At 43.0% G+C, this 24872-nt stretch overlaps 2 protein-coding genes across 4 annotated transcripts; both read right to left on the bottom strand.

The window, feature by feature from the left end:
* Nucleotides 1-407: 407 nt before the first annotated feature.
* On the bottom strand, nt 408-17292 carry gsk3aa (glycogen synthase kinase 3 alpha a). Of its 3 annotated transcripts, none has more exons than XM_076105515.1 (12): nt 16959-17292; nt 13780-13926; nt 12105-12190; nt 10634-10735; nt 10387-10470; nt 9845-9955; nt 9536-9666; nt 8836-9040; nt 8579-8674; nt 7897-8083; nt 7200-7277; nt 408-5694 (listed from the first exon to the last, which is right to left on the bottom strand). In XM_076105515.1, exons 1-12 carry the CDS (start codon nt 17131-17133, stop codon nt 5633-5635), a joined length of 1464 nt encoding a protein of 487 aa, XP_075961630.1. In that variant the 5' UTR covers nt 17134-17292; the 3' UTR covers nt 408-5632. The 3 variants fall into 3 exon arrangements, with proteins under 3 accessions (XP_075961630.1, XP_075961631.1, XP_075961632.1); XM_076105516.1 differs by having other exon boundaries at nt 13780-13923; XM_076105517.1 differs by lacking the exon at nt 13780-13926 and having other exon boundaries at nt 16959-17290.
* A 445-nt stretch (nt 17293-17737) lies between these two features.
* Nucleotides 17738-22296, bottom strand: LOC142965255 (L-threonine ammonia-lyase-like). Its single transcript, XM_076106065.1, is given in 9 exon segments — nt 17738-17979; nt 18135-18224; nt 18332-18480; nt 18565-18695; nt 18843-18882; nt 18884-19019; nt 19107-19284; nt 20673-21052; nt 21170-22296. Coding segments are annotated over 7 exon segments (966 nt in total). The 5' UTR covers nt 20673-21052; nt 21170-22296.
* Between the last annotated feature and the right edge of the window lie 2576 nt (nt 22297-24872).

Raw genomic sequence — 24872 nt, 5'->3', positions numbered from 1 at the left:
GCCTGCGCTCATCTGGTGGGAGGGGCTTAGGACAGAGAGGAGAGCTGCAGGATGACGGCTGCATTTTTAAATTCTAAATTACTTCTTTTTTTTTTATTAGAAAACTGCCTCCCCTGGGGCAATGCTGCAATTACAATATGCTGAAAGATTATAATTTATAGCCCAATAACAGCAAAAATGAAAGCGCCTACCCCAGCTTTAACTGGCCAGCCTTTGATTAAGGCTGGAGAGGTCAAACTCACAGCATACAAGTTTCAAACGAACACTACGTTCTCAGATTTCTTTGCAGGAAACTCATCAGAGTGAAGAGTTAATTGTTTGTCTTCATGAAACTAAACTTAAATCCAGTTCATAACCTCTCAAATAATAACAGACTTCGGAGGAGAAACGGTGCACACGACCCAAACACAGTTTCATCACTTTATTACAGTAAATGAGTCCATATTATACAGAACATACACAGAACAGAGACAGACAGGTTTGTGTTTCTCTCTCTCTCTCCGTCTATCCCTCCATCACTCATCAGTCCACCGGGCAGGATGACACCAAAGCTAACGGCATTGGAGTAAAGAATAATGAATAACATGGGACATGTCAACTTATCAGAGAGAAGCAGGAATCTCCCTCAGTTACAGCTGGAGTTTCAGAGACTTTGAAAACACAAACAAAAAGTACAATTTCTGAGATTTGGTTCACTTGAAACATTTCTGCATGTTGCCTGGCAACTAACACGCACCGCACATGACAGGTGCCTCTGTCACAATACAAAAGTCTGTTTTGTGATCAGTAGTAGCAGCAAGTTTGAATGCCATTCAGCACAGGTCGAGTACAAGCAGGACATCGTGTTGTGATTTCTAGTCGGACTAAACACTTTGAGATCAAGTCAGACAGGAGACGTCACTTTCTCAGTGACCTGTAGCTGAAACCTGTGTTTCTTAATACTACACTATAAGAACATATTGCAATCTGTCACCACACACGAAGTTCTGTTCCAAAACGAGTCAAAGGAACCGAGAAAGAAAAAGGGAGCAAAAACTGATTTTTAAACATTTAAAAATAAAAGTTTTGGGAAGAACTACTGAACGTGAGGAGTTGTATAAAGCTGCGTTAAATCTGACTGAGTCTGAATGAAAAGACCTTCATAGTCTGCTCCTCATCTCTTCTTGAGGCCAGAGGCTGGAGACTTTAGCTGCTTACATTTATCATTTTAAATCTGCTAAATTGAAGACTGGAACATATTTTCACATTGCTCTTCGTGTGACTGTGTGTTCTGCTGGTTACCAAGGACAGAAGGAAGGAGGTACTTTAACTGTACAATAAAGGGTCACCAATGGCAAAAGAGAATAATGTGTCTTGAGAAGGTTTCACTATAACTGGCATGTACAGAACTCTCTAATAATGACTGAACAGCTCCCTCTTGTGAAGAATCTGCAGCAAGTCAAGTCCCAGATTGATATCCATTAATCAATCTGCAGCTTTTAGCTTTACATCATTGGTTGAAAACGTACTACTTTGCGTAAGCACACGTCATATTTTATTGTACAGGAAGAAAAGCTGATTGGATTTTGATGTATAAATACAAATAAATGGACTTTTTTGTAAATTGTTTTGCCTACATTGATAAATATGAGTGGGGATGTGATCTAAAAGGGTTATTAAAAAAAAGGTGCTTTACAAAAAAAAAAGCTCTTTTAAATTAAATCATTGAAAAGTAAAACAAACAATCGTTTCAGACATTTTGCATTTATTATACTGTGTGGATCAACATTAGACGAGCAGGTTGGAGAGAGCGCTGTCACGCTAACATGACATGCCTTGGTGTCACAGAATGTTTGAAGAGAGTATATTTTTCCATCCAGAGTGAACAGAAAGAAGCATTTTGGAACAGAACCTTTGAAATATTCATTCAACAGTCAGACGGTCCCACAGAGGGCCGGACAGGGAGGACAGCTGAGTAACAATGTTGTCAACAGCTACTTTACATCTTTCACTGGACTACGAGAGAGCAGGGGGGGGGGGGGGCACAGAGAGGGAGAATTAGAGGGAGAGAGAGAGAAAGTTCATCAACAAACATGAGGCTGATTTTTTTTTTTTTCCTTTGCAGTATTTACATTTTGAATTGTGAAAAATAAAAGAAACTTATTTACAAAAATGCACAAACTAAGACTGTTTCATCGGCGGGATGAGGAGAGATAAGATATAAACAACTCTGTCATAAAAAGTAAAAAGATGAAAATAAAAATCAGTGATATTTACACGTGCGATAAGAGGGAGAGTGAGGGGAGAGGTGGCTTCTGACATCAGAGGGATGAGACCAATCGGCCGGTGTTTTTGATTCCACCCCAGCAGGGTCACACCTTTTCATGGCCACAGAGGGTCTGACAGCTCTGAGTGTGAACGCGCCCTGCAGAGGGAATCCAACAGGCTGCTTTGGACTCTGGACAGCAAAAAAAAAGAAGCAAAATGAGCCCCGCAGGACTGGCAGGTGAGCTTTGGGGGAAAACTGTTGGTGGGAAAGAGAATGAAAGATGCTCTCCACTCTCCTCGTATAAAATCAATGTGAATGTGCCCAATGTGGTGGAATTAAAAAAAGGAAAACGCAAACATGGCTGCAGTGTAAAAACAGCAGGTGGAGGCATGGAGCAATAGTATCAAATATACTGCTTACTAAAAATCTGTATTGTTGACTGCTCTAACCCCCAAAAACACTGGCTGTTCAGACTCGCAGGTTGGAGAATGGTCTTCTATTCTTGAGAGAATACATTCTCTCACCCATGACCTCAAACAGCTCTCTTTGATTTTTTAGGGTAAAAATTAAAATCGGTCCAAGGAGCACACAAACACGGTGACCTAACAGGAAGTCCCCTGCTTGAGATTCACGTTGGACTACTATTCACATTAAGCACATCTTCCTTTCTCTGCACATGTCCATTCGTCTTCAGAGTTATTTTAGTCTTTATACAGAGAACCTGTTTTCAATCATTTCCACTGATGGAACTACAGTTCACTAACAACATTTCAAAGCCACCCGATTCTCGTCTCCAAAAACAAAGGAATAAATACATTTAGGTTTAGCACCCCCCACCCCCTCGTCGAGTTTAAGAGAACATTTAATCCCTGCCCCGGCATTCTGAAGTTTCTCTGCTGCATTTAATCAACAGGAGGACTGACATTCACTCAGCTCTTGGGAGTACAAAAGCATTTTTTTCTACACTAACATCAGGACACCAATAATATTTCAGCTGGGGGGGGGGGGGGGGGGGGGCGTTTTGATTCGATAGCGTTTGATCTGCCGATGTATTTCAGCGGATCTTACAGGGGTTTTAGTACGACATCTTTAGAACATTGTGAAATTAAAACTAATTTTGAAACCAGCCTTTTGTTTTCTGTATGACTACATGTCAACAGACAGTATAGGGGAGCCATTAAAGGGTAACTTCTGGATTCCCCATGTTTTTCTGTCTAACCGACGGTCCAGTATTGAGGGAGAACGCTGCAGGTGGAAGTCCTGAAACGGGCTGCAACGTCATCGCTAGGCTCAACTCCTCAATGTACGTCCACTAAAAGTGATTGTTTTTGGCACCGACAGGCTCGCATTGTTATCATAAGTCTCTGACAACATTATGAAAAAAAAAAAAACTCAAGAGAGAAATAAAAACTTTTTCTTTAACTTGCGCTTGATTCGGTCGGTTTGCGTTTGTGTCTAAACGGGTTGGCGAGAGGGTCAGGCCTGATCCACGTCCTCAAAACTAAAATGCTTACATTGCCCTTGAGATTACTTTGCAGCCCTTTAAGCGTCTCCCGGTCGGAGCGCTCTCACTTAATACTGGACCAACTTCAAAAATGTTGTCCCCATTAACACACCAAAACATGATAAAATAAAAAATACCAAAGTTACCCTTTAAGTAACAATATTAAGCACATTTCAAGACTTCTCACAGCTTTAAAATCAATCAATCAATCAAATCAATTATCTTAAAACCATTTCAGACTTTTTAAAAGTAGCAACTGTTGAGTCGGGCAACTGCCCTGATTCAAACGTTTTCACTTCTTTTCATTCAACACACCACGACCACAATGAACGTTAGTTCCGTTTTAAAAGCTCAAAATGAAAAAAAAAAAGAATCAGGCTAATTTGAGTGGAACTTCAAAGACACGTCTGAAAACAACGGCTTCCTCTAGGTTCACTCAGTTCTAGCACGGTAGCACCAGTGAAACCAGTGAAGGCTGTCAGCTTCCTTTCTTCCGTCCTTCTGGTTTAAAGGGGCGTAAATAGGTTATTTTCTTCAGCAAGTCAATTCTGGAAACAATTCCTTCAAGAAGCATCGATGGTCGTGATACAGAATCTCTAGTTTCTTAGACGAGCTTCAAAATGCGTTTACGTTTCCATTGCTGCGATGACAGCTGTTTTTTATCTAATCGTGAACACAACTAACGAGCTGTAGGACAGAGAGCAAGCAGCGCACTGAGCGGCGTCCAGTGATGTACTAATATTTACACGACTACCATTTGAATTTGGTTGCTCCATTTCAAAAGGCTCGTTTTCTAGATCTGCTTTTCGCTGAGCCCCACACTTTCTCCACAACCAACATCTACAGGTCGAAACTACTTTTTGAGGTTTAGAAGAAGAGCAGGAGTCGCGGGGTATTCCTCTGGGTGGCCAATCAAATTAACACCTCTGCCCTGCCGGATGTGGGAATGAGTCGAACAGAAATCACGGATAAAAGCTGAAAAGGAGTCTAAAATCCATGATTGATCTTACCTATGTTTTCTATGAGGGAGTATCTCACGCTTTTACCAGGTAACACTCTGTAGATCAGGAAACAAACAGAAGGACAGGTGACCGGCCTGTATAAAGTAACGGAGCCACTGAACCCTGATTCACGTAAGGGGCGAAGCACCTCCGACCAAACACTGATAACTGCTACTGATGAGGTTTCCTACTCTACCTGCCACTTAAGCGTGTGAATTATCAAGACGTGGAGGTTCAATTTAAACCGTAACATCAGGCTGGATTGGTTCAAATAACGTGGCTGGAGCATTAAGGACTCTATCATCCCCGGCATCCGCTCTCCCGCCCTGAGTTGAATAAAACTTTTACCCTGATGACCTACGAGGGGCTACTTCTGACCTCGCTCAGGCAGTGTACAGTTCAGATGCAAATAAACACAGAAGAATATAAAAAAATAATCTTAGGTGGAAAAAAATAAAATCAAACTCTGCCGAAAAAATTTTTGCGACCACATGATGCGTTCTGTTAGGCAAATAAATTAAACACAAATATAGAGAAGAAAAAAAAAAAGTTGATTTAAAAAGTAAAAAAAAAAAAAAATAATAATTTTATATTACAGAGGACCAGCCCCCACTATTGAACCTTCACAGACCACCTGAGCAGCAGCGAGATGACTACTCTTTGTGTGTGTGTGTGTTTAACAATCACCTGCCGTAGTTACGACCCCTGGCAGCTAAAGAGCTAATGTTTGTTTGTTCAATGCATTACTGTACAAAAACAGATCATCTAAGAGGAGAGCAAGCAGCATGGAGGAAAGCACTAGAGTGAGTGTGTGCGTATGTGTGTGTGTGTGTGTTGAGATAAGGGTGAGGCTCGCAGGCAGGCAGGTGAGAAGCTGCTTCAGATGCTGTTAAGAGATCCGGGTACTGAACTGTGTTGAGATGAATCGGAACCGGTACCATCTGAAGGAGGGGAACAAAAGACAGTCAGAGGTAAATTCACAGTCCATGACTCAAAGGACCTGACAGCAGTATTTTACATAACGAGCCGTAATTTAAAAAAAAAAAAAAATAAAATACAGATTTTTGGGGATATATAAGGACTACACAATGTTTTCAAACCACTTGAAAATGTTCCTATTGAGTGGAGGAGAGTGAATGGACATGGCTGTAACTGAAAACATAACATTATTTGATATGTGCATTCTCAAGAAGTGCCCAGTACGTCAAATCTAGTTAGTTCATGAAAAGTTTTATTGATTTCATATCTAATACTGCCATCTTGTGTCAAAAAAACATTACTCTGAATATAACAAAAATATATAGTAGAGACGCAGCGATCAATCAGTTGATGCTTGGTGAGGGGCCGGTCAGCTACAGACTTTACCCACCGCACCACACAGCGGCACAGACACATCACATGTGTCTCTGAGTGAAGAGGACAGAGAGCTCTCAATCTGTTACAACAGCAAGTCGTGGAGGAGCAACCGTAAAACATTTGGAACAACTAACTCTGCTAACACACCTACTATATTAGAATTCATTCCCATGAATGCTGATCACAGTGACCGGCTCATCTGTTGACAACACAGAAGTAACGGCTAACGTTGAAGGAGGTTGCTTTGACTGAACGTAAATTATTACGCTATCATGTGTTCAGATGTAATCCTATCAAATGTTTTCAGTGAGAAACCTGAATAAACTCACTTGTTTGAAGAAAATCTTTTCACAGCAGTATATATATATATATATATATATATATATATATTAGAGAAGGAATTATGACCTATTTAACTTTCCAACTCTAGTTCAAAGCATCTTACAATATATAAATACAAGTACTAATGCCAAGATATGTCTTTAATCAGAGCAGGTATTTCAATAAAAATACAATCATTTTGGATGGATTTTCCTTTTGGTTTGAATTGCGTGTTTTCTGCAAATAAACACTATAGATGATTAAAAAAAGGTTAACATTTAGATTCTCCGTGACGGTGGGGAAAAAAAGTCTTGAGCCTTGCTATCAATAATAGTTCTAAGAAAGAAAACCTGAATGGGCAGGTTTGATTTGTAAAAAATCAGACAATCGACCAAGAAAACTGCAATCGGTGCATCTCTGATATTTAATACAGAACTGCTGACTATTTTTAAAAAATCTATTTAAAATAAAAGGCATAAAAGTATTCAGTTCCAACCTAGAACATTCCTGCAGGACGGTCAGAAGGAAAAACTAAACCTAGTCCCTTTGACACATTGTAACAAAATAAAATAGACGAATTTGCCTCCTTAACGAATTAAAATTCAGTACATAATAACATCTATATATACAAATGTGTTAAATCAATTTAATTCAAAATTTTGACTTGTGATGTCTGAATTGTTGCTTTATAATGGTATTCATGTTGAACACCACAACACCATGATATTGACAATAATATTACAACAACATTAACAGAAGAGTTCCCCACCGTGGGCGGAAGCAGCTGTGTGAGAGCGGGCGTGAGGAGGGATGAGGGTTGAGTTCAGCTGGGGCTGGATGGACAGCTCTGCAGAAAATAAAAGCAGAGTTCTTATTTAACGATGAGTCATTTATCAAGAGGACAGTGTCACAGAACAAGAGGATAGTGTACGCTGCATTAACGGCACCTCCTCTGAGGTCACAGCGCTGGCAGAAAACAAACCAAGAGACACCGCCGGATTGTATTTAACGAAACAGATGGTGATGAATCCATCGAGCACAACGACAACACAGTTTAACAATCTGTCAACCAAAACGGATGGAAATGGGACAGTTCACCTCAAAACCTAAAATACATATTTTTCCTCCTATCTGTAGGGCTGCTTATTAATCTAGATAGTTTTGGAGTGAGTTGCAGAGAGTTGGAGCTATCCACCATAGAGATGTCTGTTCTCTCCAGTTTAACTGAACTAGATGGCACTCGGCTTGTGGTGCACAAAGAAAAAATAAAAGAACAAAAATTTGGAAAAACTCAGCAGCAATGTCTCTTTCCAGATATCCTGACCCGGTTACTCAAGATAATCCACAGACCCTGTTGTGAGTAATTTCATGCAGGAAGTTTTTTCTCTCCACCGAACTACACCGAACTACACCCACCAACCGTACCAAGACGCAGAAGGAAAGCGTGCGTCTACTCGTGCATGTACCTGTGGTGCTGAAGTTGAAGAGCATCGGCAGTTCTCTGCCGCTGGGCAGTCGTGTGTTCGGCTGGCGCAGCTCTTCGAAGAAGCCGTGCGAGCAGGCCTCTAGTGGGGAGAACCGCGAGGCCGGTGTGTACTCCAGCAGCCGGGAGCAAAGGGTAATGGCCTCTGGAGGGGTGCGAGGTTTAAACACCTGAGGAACGAGAAGAGTGCGAGTCCAAGTATGCACAAAGAAACCCCCTTAGAGAAGAGTTCTGAATCTAAAAAAATCAATTGCATGCATTGGAGTAGAAAAGCTATCCGCTTTGTAGTAAATGTGAAAGGGCCACTTCTCTGGGTTTTACGTAGTTTCTGTACTCTTTAAGTGTCACAGGGTTAATCGACATTCAGCAGAAGGGCACTAAAGCGCTTCAACTAGTAGATTTAAATAGACTGTGTGGGCAACAGCACGTCCACTGGTATTCTCTAGAAACTGGTGTAGTGTCACTTTCTGGAACAAATACCTTTGTGTACATGTACAAATGTAAAACATTTGCAGAGTTTGCTCCACACAAAAAATGTACAAAATTGGTCTTATACCCTATGAAGAGTGTTGTCATTGACACATGGATTCAGTCTACATGTCGGACAGTACAGGCCTTGAGAATACTCACTGGCCTGCAGTGTCTTTCCCCGGGTGTTTCCTTACCTTGGTCCATGGATGAGCTTTGATCTGAGGAAACTTGAATTCTGTGTAGTTTGGGTTCATCTCTCGGATTTGTTCCCTTGTCGGGGTTCCTAGCACCTGAGAATAGATGTAGGAGTATGAGCAGTATTCTACAGACACACCGACAAGCACGAACCAAGTATATATCAAACTCCTATAATCTCCACTGAAAAGAGGAATTACAAGTGACCCTACGATCGGTTCCACAGCACACAAGACGCCTCATAAAACGCACTCACCTTGATAATCTCGACAAGCTGGTCCACCCCGCTGTCACCGGGGAATATGGGTTGTCCGAGCAGCAGCTCAGCCAGTACGCAGCCTGCTGACCAGATGTCAATGTTTGCCGTGTAGTCCGTGGCACCGAAAATGAGCTCAGGGGCGCGATAGTAGCGAGAGCAGATATACGACACGTTGGGCTCCCCGCGGACCAGCTGCTTGGCGCTGGGGAAATACAAGAAATCAGATCAAAACGATAAAGATGGCAGCAAAGAATGGCTGAGGTCCAAGGGGACGGAAGGTGTGAACTATTGTGCAGGAAATGGCTATCAAGAGTTCCTTGTTTTATTCCTCTTTCAACAGACTACAGAGGTTCTTAACCTGCAAATGTGAAAGGGTCCACTGGACGCGAGTCGATCTCAGTCGGATTTTACTTGACATTACGATACATTGTGGCAAATTAAAAAGTAGCCTCGCCACAGTTTTACACGTGCCCAACCCTAGAGAACACTGCGCAAAACAAGCGTGGTCAGCATAAAGAAGTAGGTCTGCCATAATGAATACAGACCCATGATGCCGCTGGGCTGTTTGAAATGGTTAGTTCATGCCTAAACCTTCGGATATTATCTGTAGTGCTGTCCGCTCTGCACATACAAACATGCTACACCTCTTGATTTCTCCGTTGTTAAAACCATTCTTCCATCTGCTCATGCAGCTCACCTGCCAAAGTCACACAGCTTGAGGATGGCAGTTTCTGGGTCGACAAGCAGGTTTTGGGGCTTGATGTCTCTGTGACAAACGCCTTGGGAATGGATGTATGCCAGACTACGAAACAACTGGTACATGTACACCTGAGGTCACAACATAAGAACAAGGTGTTCAAATGGAAACAAACAAAAATAACAACAATATGGTGCTTTGTATTACTGTGTTAGAGTTTCAAAGATGCCCCCCCAACCCATTCCAGAGAAACAATACGCATTAGTACAAAACACAGAAACGTCATGGTAGGAACAGACTGAAAATTACCTTCACATATATGATAGGAATGATGCTCTTGGCCTTGTTAAAATGCCTGGCAACCCTGTAGACCGTCTCAGGGACAAAGTCCAGCACCAGGTTGAGATACACTTCATCTTTCTGTGCAGCACGGGACAGAGAGAGATCGTTGGGTTAAAATGTGCATGATTTAACATACGCGTTTGCCCTACCCGTTGTTATACAAACCAATGTTACAGGAACACAAACTGCTGTTGATTTACAAGATGAATATTTTTTTTATCCATTTATCTAAAAATAAAAATTAACACATAAACAGAATCCAGGAATTTACTTCAACAAAATCTAAAATCAGAAGTGTTTCTCTGTCAGTCCAAGAAAGGGACTGCTTCCCTTTTTATGCTGCATCCTTGTAAAGTTATATTTTATATGCATTATGACATAATTTCCTCTGTTTTACTGCAATCTCCTGAAACTATGGTGCTGTGAGATAAGGTTGTGTGAATATGGGGACTTGGTGAACAGAATTTGATTTACAAATGAGAAGAAAAAAACAAATACATGAGCTGTACCTTCTCTCCACTGGAGTAGAAGAAGTAACGTAGCCTGACGATGTTGCAGTGGTCCAGCTTCCTCATGATCTGTAGTTCCCGATTCTGCAAACACGTGAGCGGAAAGGTGAGAAATCAAGAACACCAACATGAGAGGAACTTTAAACAAGGACAGGGAACAAACACGCTTATTCCCAAACCAACTTAATCATTTAGGAACAAAATCAAACAGAGAACAAGAGAACATGTGGAGAAATGAGTTTATTACCTTGAACCTCTTATCCTGCAGAACCTTCTTAATGGCCACCATCTCCTGGCTGTCGATGAGGCGAGCTTGGTACACCACACCAAACGATCCATTGCCAATCACCTGAGGTTTTCACAGAAGAGGAAACAGTCAGACACTCGGCACCAAGCACAAATTACAGACATGATTTTATAAGGCTCTTGATTCTGACTGCTGATATAGAATTTGAGGGTTGGAATGGAGTTCACAGTTTAGAACAACCATTGTCCCAACTGTTCAGTTTATGTTCATTTTCAGTTAAAAAAAAAGTGTTGCAACAGTCTGAAGTAGGTCAGCTGCAAATTGTGATATTAGTTTTGGGGGAAGAGTCCGTCTTCACAGCACAGGCAGGTTTAAGCTCACAGAATCATTCCTATACAACTATCATACATGACAACGTATCGAAAAACATTTAAAAACTCGTAGGCTAACATTGATTTAGCCGGTGCTGCGTTCATACTGAAATCATGACGGGAAAGGAAGATATTTACTCAAAATAAAGTGGATGAATAATTCCTCCAAAGTGAGACTCTGCCGGTCCTCATCCAGCTCTGGGCTTAGCAGCACATGTAGACAAATGGCCTCTCTCCGTGCCGCTCACCGGCTGAGCAAGAAGGCCTGGAAAAGGGCCGCCGTTCATCTGCATGCACCGCCAGTGCTGCGGTGATACAGCCAGCCGAAAAAATGGCAAAGCCTCACCACAAGCAAAACCATGGTGAGTGAAAAGGCAAAAGCTGTCCGTTTTTATTACCTTATATCCACGTAATATATATACTTATGTCAATTAGATAGTAAAATGCTTAACAAATAAAGAAAAACAAAAAGAAAACCGTAGTTATCAATCTACTTCATCTGCTTATAATGATAAATTTGACCCGCGTGTTCACTGTTCAGTGGTTTCACATGACACCGTGATAACCTTCAACTGCAGCAGACATTGGAAAAGTGTCAATATTTCTGATAAGCCACAATAATAAGACTATCAACTTTGAGATAAAAATGCAATAAATGTATGCGAGCAAACTATTACAGAGACATTAAGTATTCTTAGAAGTGATAAAAGGAAAACAGCAGAAGAACCTGCAAAGGTACGAACAGCGACGCCCACTCAAAGCAACACCAGCCTCAACCCATGTGATTCCATTAGCCTCTCACTCACACAAGTATGTCACATGATCAGATCAGAGACAAGACGGCTAGCAGAAAGTAGGCTATAAAGTCACCATTGAAAGCCATAAATCTCAGCACCTGGCAAAGTGATCATGGAGCCACTGGTATTGATCAACAACCTTATCAACTTCAGCCAGATATATTGCAGTCATTTGGTGTAATGAGGTGATAAAAGTCTTAGTTACAGTAGCAGACGAGGTGATAAAGTTGCACTTCTACTTATAAGAAGGACAGAGCTTCTTCTGATGACACCCAGAGGTCTTGGTTGGGCTTCCTTGCTCACCTTGATGTCAGTGTAGGAGACTTCCTGTGGGCGGTCCGGTCCCTGACCTGGTGTGGCCACGACTGTCGTCACCTTCCCGCTGTCTCCTAAGGAAACAAGCAGCAACAGGGTCAATGGGAATATAACAATACAGTGTTGTGATTCATAGCAGGTAATCTGGCAATTGCTTTATTCGGCTAAAACTTGTGGAGTTATAAAAAGGATTAAAAGACAAACTTCTGGCTCCTTCCTACAGAGGAGTTATGAAACGGCTTCACAATAGCCCCCAACATCCAACCCAGGACACTCGCTGCCTTAACATTTGGACCGTCTGAATATTTAGGTTAACGGCAGCCTGGTGAAGGGGTGTCAACTTTACGGTGCCTCCAGGGAAGTAGAGAGGAATGGCAGAGTTCATAATCAAGACACTGACTAATTAAACTGGGAATGAACCCAAAAATAGGCCAAGCGCTTTCTTTGTCCTGATAAACTGTTTTAAGTGGTAACAGCCTTTCATACAAGGATTAGTTTGTTACACCGTCCGGTGGCGACGCACTATAATTGAGAGGATAGAAAAAAATGCATTATTATACAATAATGGCCAATCCCGTTCACGACTGACCCGGTTTGATTACAGTCATGATGCACTGACACCGTTTTCTGGGACTTGGGACGGAAATGCTGTACACTTCATTTTACTACATTGTTAATATTAACTCATTCACACAACAAATCCTACACTGATGGCAGAGGCTGGCATACAAGGTGTCAACCCTGCTAATCAGGATCCAAACTAATGCTCATTCACAAACACTCGCACACCAATGGCAAAGCCTTCAGGAGCAATTTGGGGTTCAGTATTTTTTCCCATGGATACTTCTAGATGTCAACTAGTGCTGCCAGATAAACGGTGTTTTCATTCATCGTACTATGCACATGTGCTACAAATACATTGCAAATCACTGCCTGAAAAGCAATGAATCATTTTTTTCCGAGATGGTTATTAAAACCCGGTATTAAACGGCCTCCGGGGCTAAAGACCGTAGCATTTACTGTCACGCTGAGGCCTCTCCGTGCAGACCAGAGAGGCCGCGGTGGAGACACTGAGGTGAACCACCTGAAGTGAACATTACGCGAGTTACTCCTGAATATATATACTTGGTTGAACCGGTATACCGCCCAGCACTACCTGCAAGCCAATGTAGCGATAACTACCAAAATTACTCCCACCTCAATGTTTACCCCAAGTCGGCACCGTTCTCTTTTTTTTTAGACCTCAGAGAAAAGTATTTCAATACAAAGTAGCATTAAAGCTTTCACATCAAAAGTAGTTTAGCCAACTTTACTAACATTTGCACACTGGTGCTAAAAGCAGTGAACAGACACGAGTCACGTGATTCGATTGACAGAATTGAAGTCGACTTGTCGTTCCTCTTGACTGATGACTTGAATCATCCACTTTTAGTGGGCAGCCCTAGTGTGTTCACTGCTCATGCTGTCGTCTCACCCATAGTGGAAAAGCACAAGCTACACCAGTATTCTCTGCCTGCACGACACTCAGCACAACATTGTGGATAGTAGTCAGAGGGGCTTCAACAGCTCACGTAGGCGGATGAATACCCGTCAACACTATCATTCTGATAAATCACCGTGTACCACCACTCTGAATCCCCACAGCAACAATGATTTACTTCACCCTTATGAGATGTCCAAACTTTTTTAGTCTCTCTATCACATTTTAGGTCATTGGAGTAGAGTTTAAGGCAGAGCGTGAACAGCAACATCCCCGGTTCGAGTCTGGCCCTCGGCTTTAGTTGCATGTCAGTCCGTGCTGCCATTTCTGCTGGTTAAATACATGAAAAATAAATTCTTTCTGTAAATTTACAAAGTCCAGAAGGTAACATTTTTTGAGGAAAATGCACGTGTTAGCAGCTTATATTTTTGCTGTTAAAACAGAATACAGAATATAATTACTGAAAGGAGTTGAACTAGCAGTTAAAATGGAAGTTCTGAAAGAAGTGTGAGTAAATTATAGGAACAGTGAAAACTGTGGGGATCAGGAGCCTAAAAGTTGTTTTTTTGTTGCTGACCTGAGGGTTTGTGTCAAAGCGCAAAAAAATGGAAAGGTGAAATGTCAGTTGAAGAGACCACAGATGAGTCGAGTTAAAAGAAAGCACGGACGTTCTGCTTAATTCAAGTTGTGCTACTTAACTTGCCACCTTACACATCAAACACTATAATTTGCGGATATATTTCAGTAATTTCGACATAGAAAATAATTTATAGTTATAGCTAGTTGAGAGGAGATTCAATTTTTCTCTGCTGATCTATGCTACTTAAATAATAAAGCGGCCTTTTGCTATCTAGCTGTCATTGTGCTGCATCGCCCTGACCGTGTCTACATACTCAATGCTTTGTTTACCAAACAAGACAAGGCACTTATTGATATGGCCCTCTTACAGCCAGAACTGCACGTCCCGGTGTTCTCGTACGTCCGTCCCCACGCACACACGGTGAATAGGCCGGCACCCTGGTGATATCTGTTACAGCTGAAACTGTGAGGCGTGCAGAGAGAACGGGTAACTGGGTTCTCTTAACTCAATGGCCCGGTTCATGAATACACATTCACACTGGGCGCCAGGTTAAAAGTAGGACAGATAGTTAAAGGATACGCGTATGCCGACCGTCCACGGTGTTCCTCCTCTTACATTGTTTTTGCTGATGCATCAGTCAGTACAGCCGGAGATATCAGGGCTCTTTTTCCTGCTGCCATTCATTTCTTACAGTAGAAAAAACACAACTGACACAGGACTGAAACTACCCTGAGGTCCATAATAAAGGTGCTGCCGTACTCTGGCTTTGTTAGTGTGTCTGATTTTATCATTGTTTCATTGTGTCTGAGCTCAGTGTTTGTCTGAACTCTGCTTCCTGTCATTCAGGAAAGGAAGGAAACTCTAGTCTCTCGGAGGAAATAATCCCTGAAAAACACGCCATTTTTCAAACTTTGTCACATCAATACCTATTTATTTGGCATTTTTATTAACTCAAAAGGCAGATCATTTTTAGCCAGATTTGACACTGCAAAATATGTGTCTTAAACATGGCCCCACTATAATCACAATACAATGTTTTAAATATACATACTATTCTGATTAATACATTTACCTACAGATTTCCAACAATGTCTTGTCTTCATACACAAAAACACTGTGAATACACAAACTCATCATATTAAAGCTAAGTAGCTTTAAGATAATTAAGTTTACCTTATTAATATGTAGTTTAATGCAGCAAGATCTTCCAAAAATCAAACCAGGCCATCCGCTGTATAGGGAGAACCTCTGGTGTAAGTGCGAGGTTTCCATTAAGTATACTGTATATATTATTTCATCATGTGACAGTCTACCACAAAAACAGAATCAACACATCATTTCACTGTTTGTGGACCAACTCCAAAAGTATAACTCAATGAAATCATAAATTCTCTAGTTGATATGCCACTTTCTAAGACTCTGGCAAATATTTCAGTGGAATAAAATCAGTAGAAAATTAACCATATAGGGAAAAATGCCATCACATTGAAATAGGTCATTAACCAGGAGGGCAACAATCGTATTATCTACCTCCCACTCTTGATCAGTAGTTTATCTCTTTGTTTAGGTTCACATTGTACCACATTCTGGAGTCTTTTGCTCCAGAATGTGGTATCTTGAGTATCTTATATAAACTGGAGTACTTAATAGAAACCCCCAACATTGTGTCATCAAACATCCTCTACTGTTATTCATAATAACAGATCACTGGTTGGTTCTCCATGTCCAAGTTTAATTTCACCGGTAATATTAAATGTCAAATCACATCATTCTCTCTCACAAATAGCTGGCTAACTGGGCTAATCCTGCCTCCTGAAATAGCCTCCAGATCTCCCAAACCCGACAGCGTATTCATCAATCATCTTTACCAGTTGATGGCAACATTTGGGGCTTTAAGTGCCTCCAGCAGTGTTGCAGAGAGAGGGAAAGCAAGAAAACATGGGTCACACTGCTTTGAACTACAAGTGACCTCCCAGTTGGGCTCTAATATCAAAGCCACACACCATTGCCTGCTAATGGATGATACGGTTTGGATTAACACATGCAGGCACACACACAGATCTCTGCTTACACCTGTCACTATGGTAATAAAGAGGCTACTATAACTCCATCTCAGACAGAGGAAACCTACTCCTTGGCATCCCAGCAGACAGCCCAGCTCTTGTGCTGGATATGCATCACTTGCATCCTCCAGGCGTCGGCCACCTGCTGCTAAGCCTTTGCCCCACAGGTGACCTTGGTGAAAAGGCAACTTTCCGCCCTGACCCTTCTCCAGGCTGATGGCTGATGCCGCACTCTCAACGGCACCCTCAAATAACACCCTCGGATGCAGCACTCGAGCTCGGGTATTTGCGGTCCAGCTTGGCCACAAAGGACAACGGAGTCCCGTTTTACTGCTCACTCACATTGACCACAGTGAAATAAAATAGATCCTCACATTGTAATTTAACATTAGTGGATCAGATTATTCGTCAATATGATTGACGTAATACTGAGTTACAGTGATAACCAGCCAACTGCTTAGTTTGACATCAGTAGGGCTGAATAACGTTACATCCATCCGCCGGACGGTGAACTAGAAACATACAAAACAAGTGGCTAACGTTAGCAGGCTAGCTGGTTAGCATGCTAGCAAGTTGGTTAGCACTACACAGGAGCAATAACGACTTTCCTCCGGATTATAACATACAACACTGGCAGATATTTTTGAGGTAAAAGCACATAATATAATTTATGGGATAGACAGACTCCGACAAAGCGCTGAAGGCTAATTATGACTTACTGGCAAGCTTAAGGTTCGAGCATCCCGACGAGCTGCTGCCGGAGGCCTGCGGGACCCCGGACTTTCCTGTGCTGCTCCCCACGGCAGCGGCTGATCCGGTGGACGCAGCGGCGGTTCCTGGAACACCTGGCGGCTCAGCAAACGAGCTGGTCCTGGGCCGCCCGCTGCCGCTCATATCTCTGTGCAGGGGTCAGGGTTGTTTCTTTCACTATTTTCAGCCAATTGACTATTAATTATGAATACCCAGCAGCGAATAATCGTGGAAAGACACACCGAGAAATATCGCTCCCGTTGCCGCCGGCTGTCTGGGCTGATAGCTGTTGCTAGACACCTAGAAACAGACCGCTCGCAATGCCACATGGGAGACGAAGTTCGAACTAGCTGTTGCTCAGCTTTGCTGCACAGGCTTTCATAAATCAAAACAACTACAAAGTTAAAATGACTTAACAGTGGATGTAGGCCAAGGAAAGAGCAACGTCCACAGTGTACAATACCATAAAAATAAAAGACTAAACATTTTAGTATTCAGATAAAAAACACAGATTTTGGCCTGTTCGTGACAAATTGCCCACCACTATCCTGATACTACAGAGATTATTTTTACATTAGAGTAGTGTAGCTATAAAGCAATGTCTCTTCACTTCACTGGCATAAAACATTCACATTCCCTCAATGACATGAGCACTGAAATTATTTAGATTTTCCACATCAGAAGACCTGAATAGTGTTTTATTTGTATTTCCCACTAAGAAAAGTCACATTATAGTAGTGTACATTTGTCAGCCTGGGAAGTTAACGAGCTCGTCCTTTTCAATGTTCCCTCCGCTGAGGATGCACACCACGCTCTTCCCCTCCAGCTCGGGTATCTTGTCGCTAACGATGGCGGTGAACGCGGCACAGCCCGACGGCTCGACCACAAGGCCGGACCTGTAGAGGGTGGACACGGCCGCCTTGATCTCTTCATCGTTTATGAGGACAATCCCCTCCACGTAACGCTGACACAACTCGAAGGGCAGTGTGCCTGCGATGCAAAGAAAAGGAGAGCGTCACGAATTAGTATCAGTAACAATTAAGAAGGACTTCACCCTAAAGCCATGAGCCTGAATCTAACTTAAAGCATCTCATAATTTAAAGCCACAGAGAGAAAGATTGAGAGAAACGACTTGCACATGATACCTGCAAAAGGTGGTGCAAGTCCTGAGGCGATGCTCTTGGTGTCCATGCCCACTGGCTTCTTCTCAATGAAACTCCTGTACATGGTGCAGGCTGGGTTTAAACAGAAACACAACGGGCCCAAAGTTCACTAAGCTGCTGCGTGTGAAGCTAAAACTGCAGGTGATGCTTTTTTAAAAACTGTTGCGTGTTAGTTTTACCTCCATCTGGTTCCACACCGTAGATTCTGGTCTTATCACAGCCTGACAGTTTGATGGCAGCGGCCACACCGGCCAGAAGCCCCCCTCCACCACAGCACACCACCACCACGTCAGGCTCGGGGATCACCTCCAGCACCTCTAAACTCAGACTGGACACACACAAACCCGGGTTTAGGCTTTGCTCTAATAGAAGTTTGAATCCTCCTTATTCCACTGTCAGCCGTTGAGCGTACCTGGCGTGTCCTGCTATTAGATCCAGGTCATCGTAGGAGTGCAGGAAGGTCATGTCGCCCTCCTGAACGCAGCGGTTCACCACATTCATCAGACAGGAGGTGGGAACTCGCTCCACCTCCACCCCGAAACTCTGAGGACGAGAGTGATACTTTTAAAACACGGCTTAACTGCAACTAAAATAATTTGTCCTTTTTTCAGATTGGTGCAGAAAAAACAAATTACAAACAGCAAAAAGCAAATCACAGCGTAGACCGACAGTCGGCAGATAACCTCTAACCTGTATCAGGGTGGATCTGGACAAGGGGGCCGTTTCGGGTTACCTTGCCCTTTGACCCATAGTGTTTCGAGGCGTACGCAAAAGACTTCCCATAGTTCCCGGCGGACATGGTGACAAAATCACCCCCATTTGGTCTCCTGGCAAACTGGTTGGACACTCCTCTGATCTTGAACGAGCCTGTCAATCAAATGTAAGACATGTCTTTAGCAACGGGCCGATGCGCGGCTGTTTCTGCGAGAAAGAACCAAAGTGTTTTCGTCCGACCAGTTATCTGCATGTTCTCCAGTTTGATGTGGATGTTGCAGTGGATGTCGAGAGGCAGGGTCGTCTGGCACCAGGGGATCATGAGAGTGTTGATGACACCCAGGGGGCTGCTGCTCACCGTCTCCCTGGCTTCTCTCAGCAGGTCCAGGATGACGGCGTCTGCGGGCACCTCACCCATCTGTGTCAGAAACATTTCATGAGCAGGAATGCATTGTGGAGCCAGCATTTTGGCTGATAAAACATACGCATTCAATAAACAAATGGTGTATATAATAACAATAATAAGTACTGTACTTTGTTTTCAATTACTACAGTAGTTTTAATATAGATTTATCCATTTATATGATTTCACATCAGCCCTTTACACTACTCTAACTCGCATTCATCATATGTGCAAATTACAAATAATATTGTAAATAGTTATATTAGCTAGCCAACGTTACTATTTGGGGATTTTATCTGCTGTGCTGATAACATTACTGGACATGTGAACCACCCACGCACCCGTACTGATTTATTAAGAAAGAGCGATTGCACGTTGAATTAAAAAAAACTACTTTTTTTTTTACAGAAGAGAATTTAAGTAAACCACCGCGATATGTTTCGTGCACGAGGCTTAGTCCCACTGACCTTCTCACTTGTTTGGACTTAAAAATTGACAGCTCCGTGATGTTTCACAGTAACCGGAAGTGATGTTCAGGAAGTTCCTTTTGGACTCATGGGGACATCCCCGGGGTACATCCCCGCATTGAATGTGTTGTAACTCTGTTATGTTGTTCATTCTGTACACATGACATCTATCGCATTTCTGTCCATCCTGGTAGAGGGATCCCTCCTCTGTTGCTCTCTCTAAGGTTTCTTCCTTTTTTCTCTCCGTTAAAGTTTTTTTTTTTTTGGGGGGGTTCCTGTACCGATTCGAGGGTCCTGGGACAGAGGATGTCACGTGTACTATACTGTACGTGTGATATTGAGCTATACAAAATAAATTTTATTGAATATTGGAATACAATTTACTAACAACCTGATCTTAGTAGACTTGTTTAAGTCAGCATTTCCACTGCAGGTGAACAACACTTATCAATACAATAAGCATTTTGTTACATATATGGTTTTATGGTTCCCACATTGTTTCCCCCTTATTCATTAACGTCACATCTTGTTCCCTTGTACCTACATGTATGTGTCATCAGTTCTGTACTAGTTAACAATCAGTAAAGATTTCAATTATTTATGATTTAGTGATAATTAAATTGACAAGAATTATGCTGCACGTTGGGGCAGTAATCTAAAGCTTTCACCATTTTATTTATATCAACATGTAATATTATATTTATCAATACTTAACAGTACTAACAGCCTTTGAGTCAAATGAAAATTAAAAAGATATTAAATTATCACACAATATTTATTGTATATTAATTGTCGTACATTGTCAGATTTTTGAATTATATCAGAAATATGATATTGTTTCCAATACAAAGACATATTTAGAAAGTTTGTCATACATTGATTTTTATTGTGCTACTCTGTAAATAAACAGTATACATACAGTTTACATGAACATACTGTGTTCTATGTGACAAATGCATCTGTCTCCTTCTTGACTTCTGAGCAGATGCAAAGAGCTGCTGATGGCTTCCTGTGTGTGTGTGAGGAGCTTCCCAAACCCACCAGCACAGAAGAAGCAGACGGAGACAAACTACGTCCTCTGTGCGGTTGGGGACGGGACGCTCCTCGTCCTCTCGGCTGGTGGGTGGAGCGGGCGGTGTCGGAGGGGGGAGGGGCAGGGAGGACGTCACCGTACTCACTGGGTCTCGGACTCACTGGGGTGCTGAGAGTGGTTCAGTGGTCTGTGGTGGGTCTGGGTCTTCCTGGGATGATGGATTTGGTTGACGTCCACTCTCAGTTGCCCCAGGAGTGAGAAAAAAGCACAGAGGAGTCCTGCCCTGTGAGACACAAACACAAGAGATGAATACTTTTAACTCAACTATACGACCGCTACATTGTTCAATGATGGAATCTTATTACTGATACTTCTGTAGTCTTAGTGAGGGATTACTTACTCAGCCCACTGAAAGAAAGGCGACCGCCGCTCTCCATCTGGTCCTGTAGTCCTCCATCCTTCTCATCTGGTCCTGTGGTCCTCCATCCTTCTCATCTGGTCCTGTGGTCCTCCATCCTTCTCATCTGGTCCTGTGGTCCTCCATCCTTCTCATCTGGTCCAGAGTGAACACATCTTCTCTGTTGTCTAGGAGATCCAGGATGTTGCTTCCTGTGTTACAGCCATCGATACCTGAGTAAAAGAGACTTGGAAAACTTTTCTTAACGTTAGTAATTTTTACCATACCTCTGTCTGATACAAGCCAACAGATGGAGGTCACAGCAGTACACCATCAAGACCATACTTAAATTGTATCAGAGCTGTGTTTTATCCACCCTATTGTACGGTTCTGAATGCTGGAGAATGACACAAGAAGATCTCAACAGACTATCAACCTTCCACACCAAGAGTTTAAGGCGAATACTGCACATTTTCTGGCCAAACACCATTTCAAATGAAGAACTGTATGACAAATGCCAACAAGAATGCATGGAGACCATCCTAATGAGCAGAAGATGGGGATGGATAGGACATGTGTTGAGAAAAGATCCTGCTGATATTACAAGAACAGCCTTATATTGGACACCAGAAGGGAAAAGAAAAAGAGGCCGACCAAGAAACACATGGAGAAGAACTGTGGAGAAAGAGATGCAGAGCCTAAGTCATGGAGCACCATCCAGAGACTCGCCCAGGACAGACAGGAGTGGAAGACTTTTGTTGCTGCCCTACATGCCAAGAGGCATAAAGGGAAATGATGATGATGTCTGATACAGTCACCTACACCTAACTATGAAAAACGGATAGTGAGTAAAATGAACAATCTGTCAGGACCTGTGTTTCCCCTGATCTCCTCTCCACACATTCCTGTCCTTTATGTTGGTAAAATAAAATCTGTTTTACCAGATTCTGTCTCCTGTGGTCTTGCTATCGCCAACCCCGCCAGACGCGAGGGAAGGCTGTCTGGTGCTTTATCAGTCCTGCCAGACGCAAAGGTTTTACAATCCTGCAGCAAACATGCTGTCGGTCTCAATCCGAGTCGTGAGTAAAGTGAACAACCTGTCAGGATCCCTGTCTGACCCGTGTTTCACCTGCTCTCCTCTCCGGTGTCGATCCACGGGACATCACACCGTCGATCCGGCCTGCACCCTGTGTCGGACCACGGGCTCCACACATTCCTGTCCTTTATGTTGGTAAAATAAAATCTGTTATACCAGATTCTGTCTCCTGTGGTCTTGCTATTGGGTCCTGATCTTGAACTCCCGTGACAGAATCTTTGAATAACTGTTAAGTGAGACTTTGAGGCAACTTGTGTTGAGTTACCTTTGTCTGGTAACGACATCTAGACTTTATAAAGAAAAATACACAACAGAATAACAACCATTCACTGCTAACTTACCTCTGGTTTCTGCGTCGAGCATCAACCATTTTTCAAACGGAAAATCAACAAAGAAGAGATATTTAAAAGCTCTGCTGCAGGATGCTGCCTATCGCCAACCCCGCCAGACGCGAGGGAAGGCTGTCTGGTGCTTTATCAGTCCTGCCAGACGCAAAGGTTTTACAATCCTGCAGCAAACATGCTGTCGGTCTCAATCCGAGTCGCTGTCTTCATCCGACTGCCAGTATTCTCTGCATGGGGGGAAGCTGAGGCCTGAAGTGGAGGGTGGAGACTGTCTGTAGTCATCTGCCCGGCTCTTCTTTGTGGAGGGACCGAGGCCTGAAGTGGAGGGCGCCGACTCCCTGCAGTCCTCTTCTCTGGTCCTCTTCATGGAGGATCCGAGGCCTGAAGTGGAGGGCGTCGCGTCCTCGTGGTCGTCCTCACCGTTCCTCTGCCTCTTCACACTCGCCTGCTCCGTGAGGTCCTCTTCCCTGCTCCTGTTGGTGGACTCTTCTAACCTCTGGGGGACTGGGGGTGGATCTTCCGGCACGTCATCCATGGAGTAGTACCCGGAATCTTCTCTCTCCGTGTCGGACTCGTCCTCGTCCTCCTCCTCCTCCTCCTCGTCGTCAGAGAAGAGCAACTGAAGCAACTCACGCAAATAGCCGAGCTCCACCTGACCTCCAACCACGACAAGCTCCGCCTGACCTCCACCCACAACGACGGGCTCCAACTGACCTCCACCCACCACGCCTGGCTCCACCTGACCTCCACCCACCACGCCTGGCTCCACCTGACCTCCACCCACCACGCCTGGCTCCACCTGACCTCCACCCACAACGCAAGAGATAAGGATCGGGAGGTTACCTTGGTCGTCGTCGAGGATCCTGATGACTTCAGGGAGGCCGTCTTGTGCAGGACGTTCGAGGACGTAGTCGACACCAGCTGAGAGGGAAACATTTAAACTGTCAGGATTTCTCATAACATGAAATATTTCTGGATTACATGAAGCAATAATCAAAGTTCAAATTAGAAAAGACGACAGCAGAGCCATAAAGTAATTAGGACAGCACTACACAACTCACATAAAGTCCCCAACACACAAGAGGGTTCACCTTTAAACATTTATAGCAAACATAGTGCAGCTCTGCCTCTGTTAGTTTGAACACAACTATATTAATAATGATAAAAGCAATAAATATTATTGTCGTTATAGATATTATCCTTATTACTGTTATTATTATATGTCCGAAACAACAGAGTAGGGTGAGAGGAGCAGCTGGCCACGGGCTTTTCACACGTTTCTGATCTGGATTCAGATTCCAGTTGCTAATCAGTCAGTCAGCGGGTCAATTAACCGACTGTTGAGTACTCGTGAGCTCTGGACAAAGACGTTTATTTTGCATTTGTGTGGACGAAACGGTCACTGGCTTGCAATAAACAGCGTGAACGTATTTGTTGAACTAGCGACACACAGTGAAACGTGTCTACATTAATCCAACATGACTAACCTCTTTAGTTTATAATTCATTATTCTCCCGGTTTATGAGTTGCATATCACAGCGCGTGGAGGAGATGCAGCACGCGCACCTGCAGCCCCGTACAGTTACTTAACGGATCGCTCTCTTGTCCCTCGAAAACCAAATACCACAACAACGAGCAAAGCGCATCTCAATGCTAAATGTTAGAGAAATAGTTTATGTAATATGATGACGTAAAAGGATCAGATGTTTGTTCAATAACTCAAGTTTCAACAGTCAAACCCACTCAGGGTCGCATCGTGCCCTGGTTTGATGGCGTAAGCTACGTCCTTACGCAGGATACGTCCTTACGCAGGATACGTCCTTACGCAAGCTACGTCCGGACGCTCGCCTCTAATCGTTCCATATGGTTACCATGGTGCACAACTTCAGCATTTATTTAGCCTTTTATGAAAGTGTTCCATTTTCAGAAATATACATTTTAATGTTAAAATATGAAGATTTGATGCCTTCAAACCAAAATAACTGTGTTTAATTAAACATCTACACTATTGTGAACACATTCCACAGACGTCCCGATACATTTAAGACATTCTGTCACTCAAATAATCAGTTTACACGAGTGTCTGTTTCCGACAGGCCTGATAATATAGTGTCAACTGTTCACCTTTCACTGCTTTCTAAACTGGGAATACTTTAAATGCTTTGAAGGGGATGAATCAAAAGAAAAATGCTAAAATAAATGTAAAAAGTTGTCTTACCAGCACAGGTATGGGCCATCTCTCACAGCACACTCCCCGCAGGTGCTC

This window comes from Anarhichas minor, unplaced genomic scaffold, assembly GCF_050575085.1.
Source record: "Anarhichas minor isolate MPS153535 unplaced genomic scaffold, ASM5057508v1 ptg000033l, whole genome shotgun sequence".
Lineage (NCBI taxonomy): Eukaryota > Metazoa > Chordata > Actinopteri > Perciformes > Anarhichadidae > Anarhichas > Anarhichas minor.
This window is presented reverse-complemented; position numbering and strand designations above follow the sequence as displayed.

What these genes read in the sequence shown, in the direction of transcription:
- gsk3aa (XM_076105515.1), bottom strand. Translation starts at nt 17,133, where the DNA reads ATGAGCGGCAGCGGGCGGCCCAGGACCAGCTCGTTTGCTGAGCCGCCA. An exon ending in TCTCCTACACTGACATCAAG is followed by an intron (nt 10,736 to 12,104) that starts GTGAGCAAGGAA and finishes TGAAAACCTCAG; the next exon opens with GTGATTGGCAATGGATCGTT. An exon ending in TTCCTATCATATATGTGAAG is followed by an intron (nt 9,667 to 9,844) that starts GTAATTTTCAGT and finishes TTGTGACCTCAG; the next exon opens with GTGTACATGTACCAGTTGTT.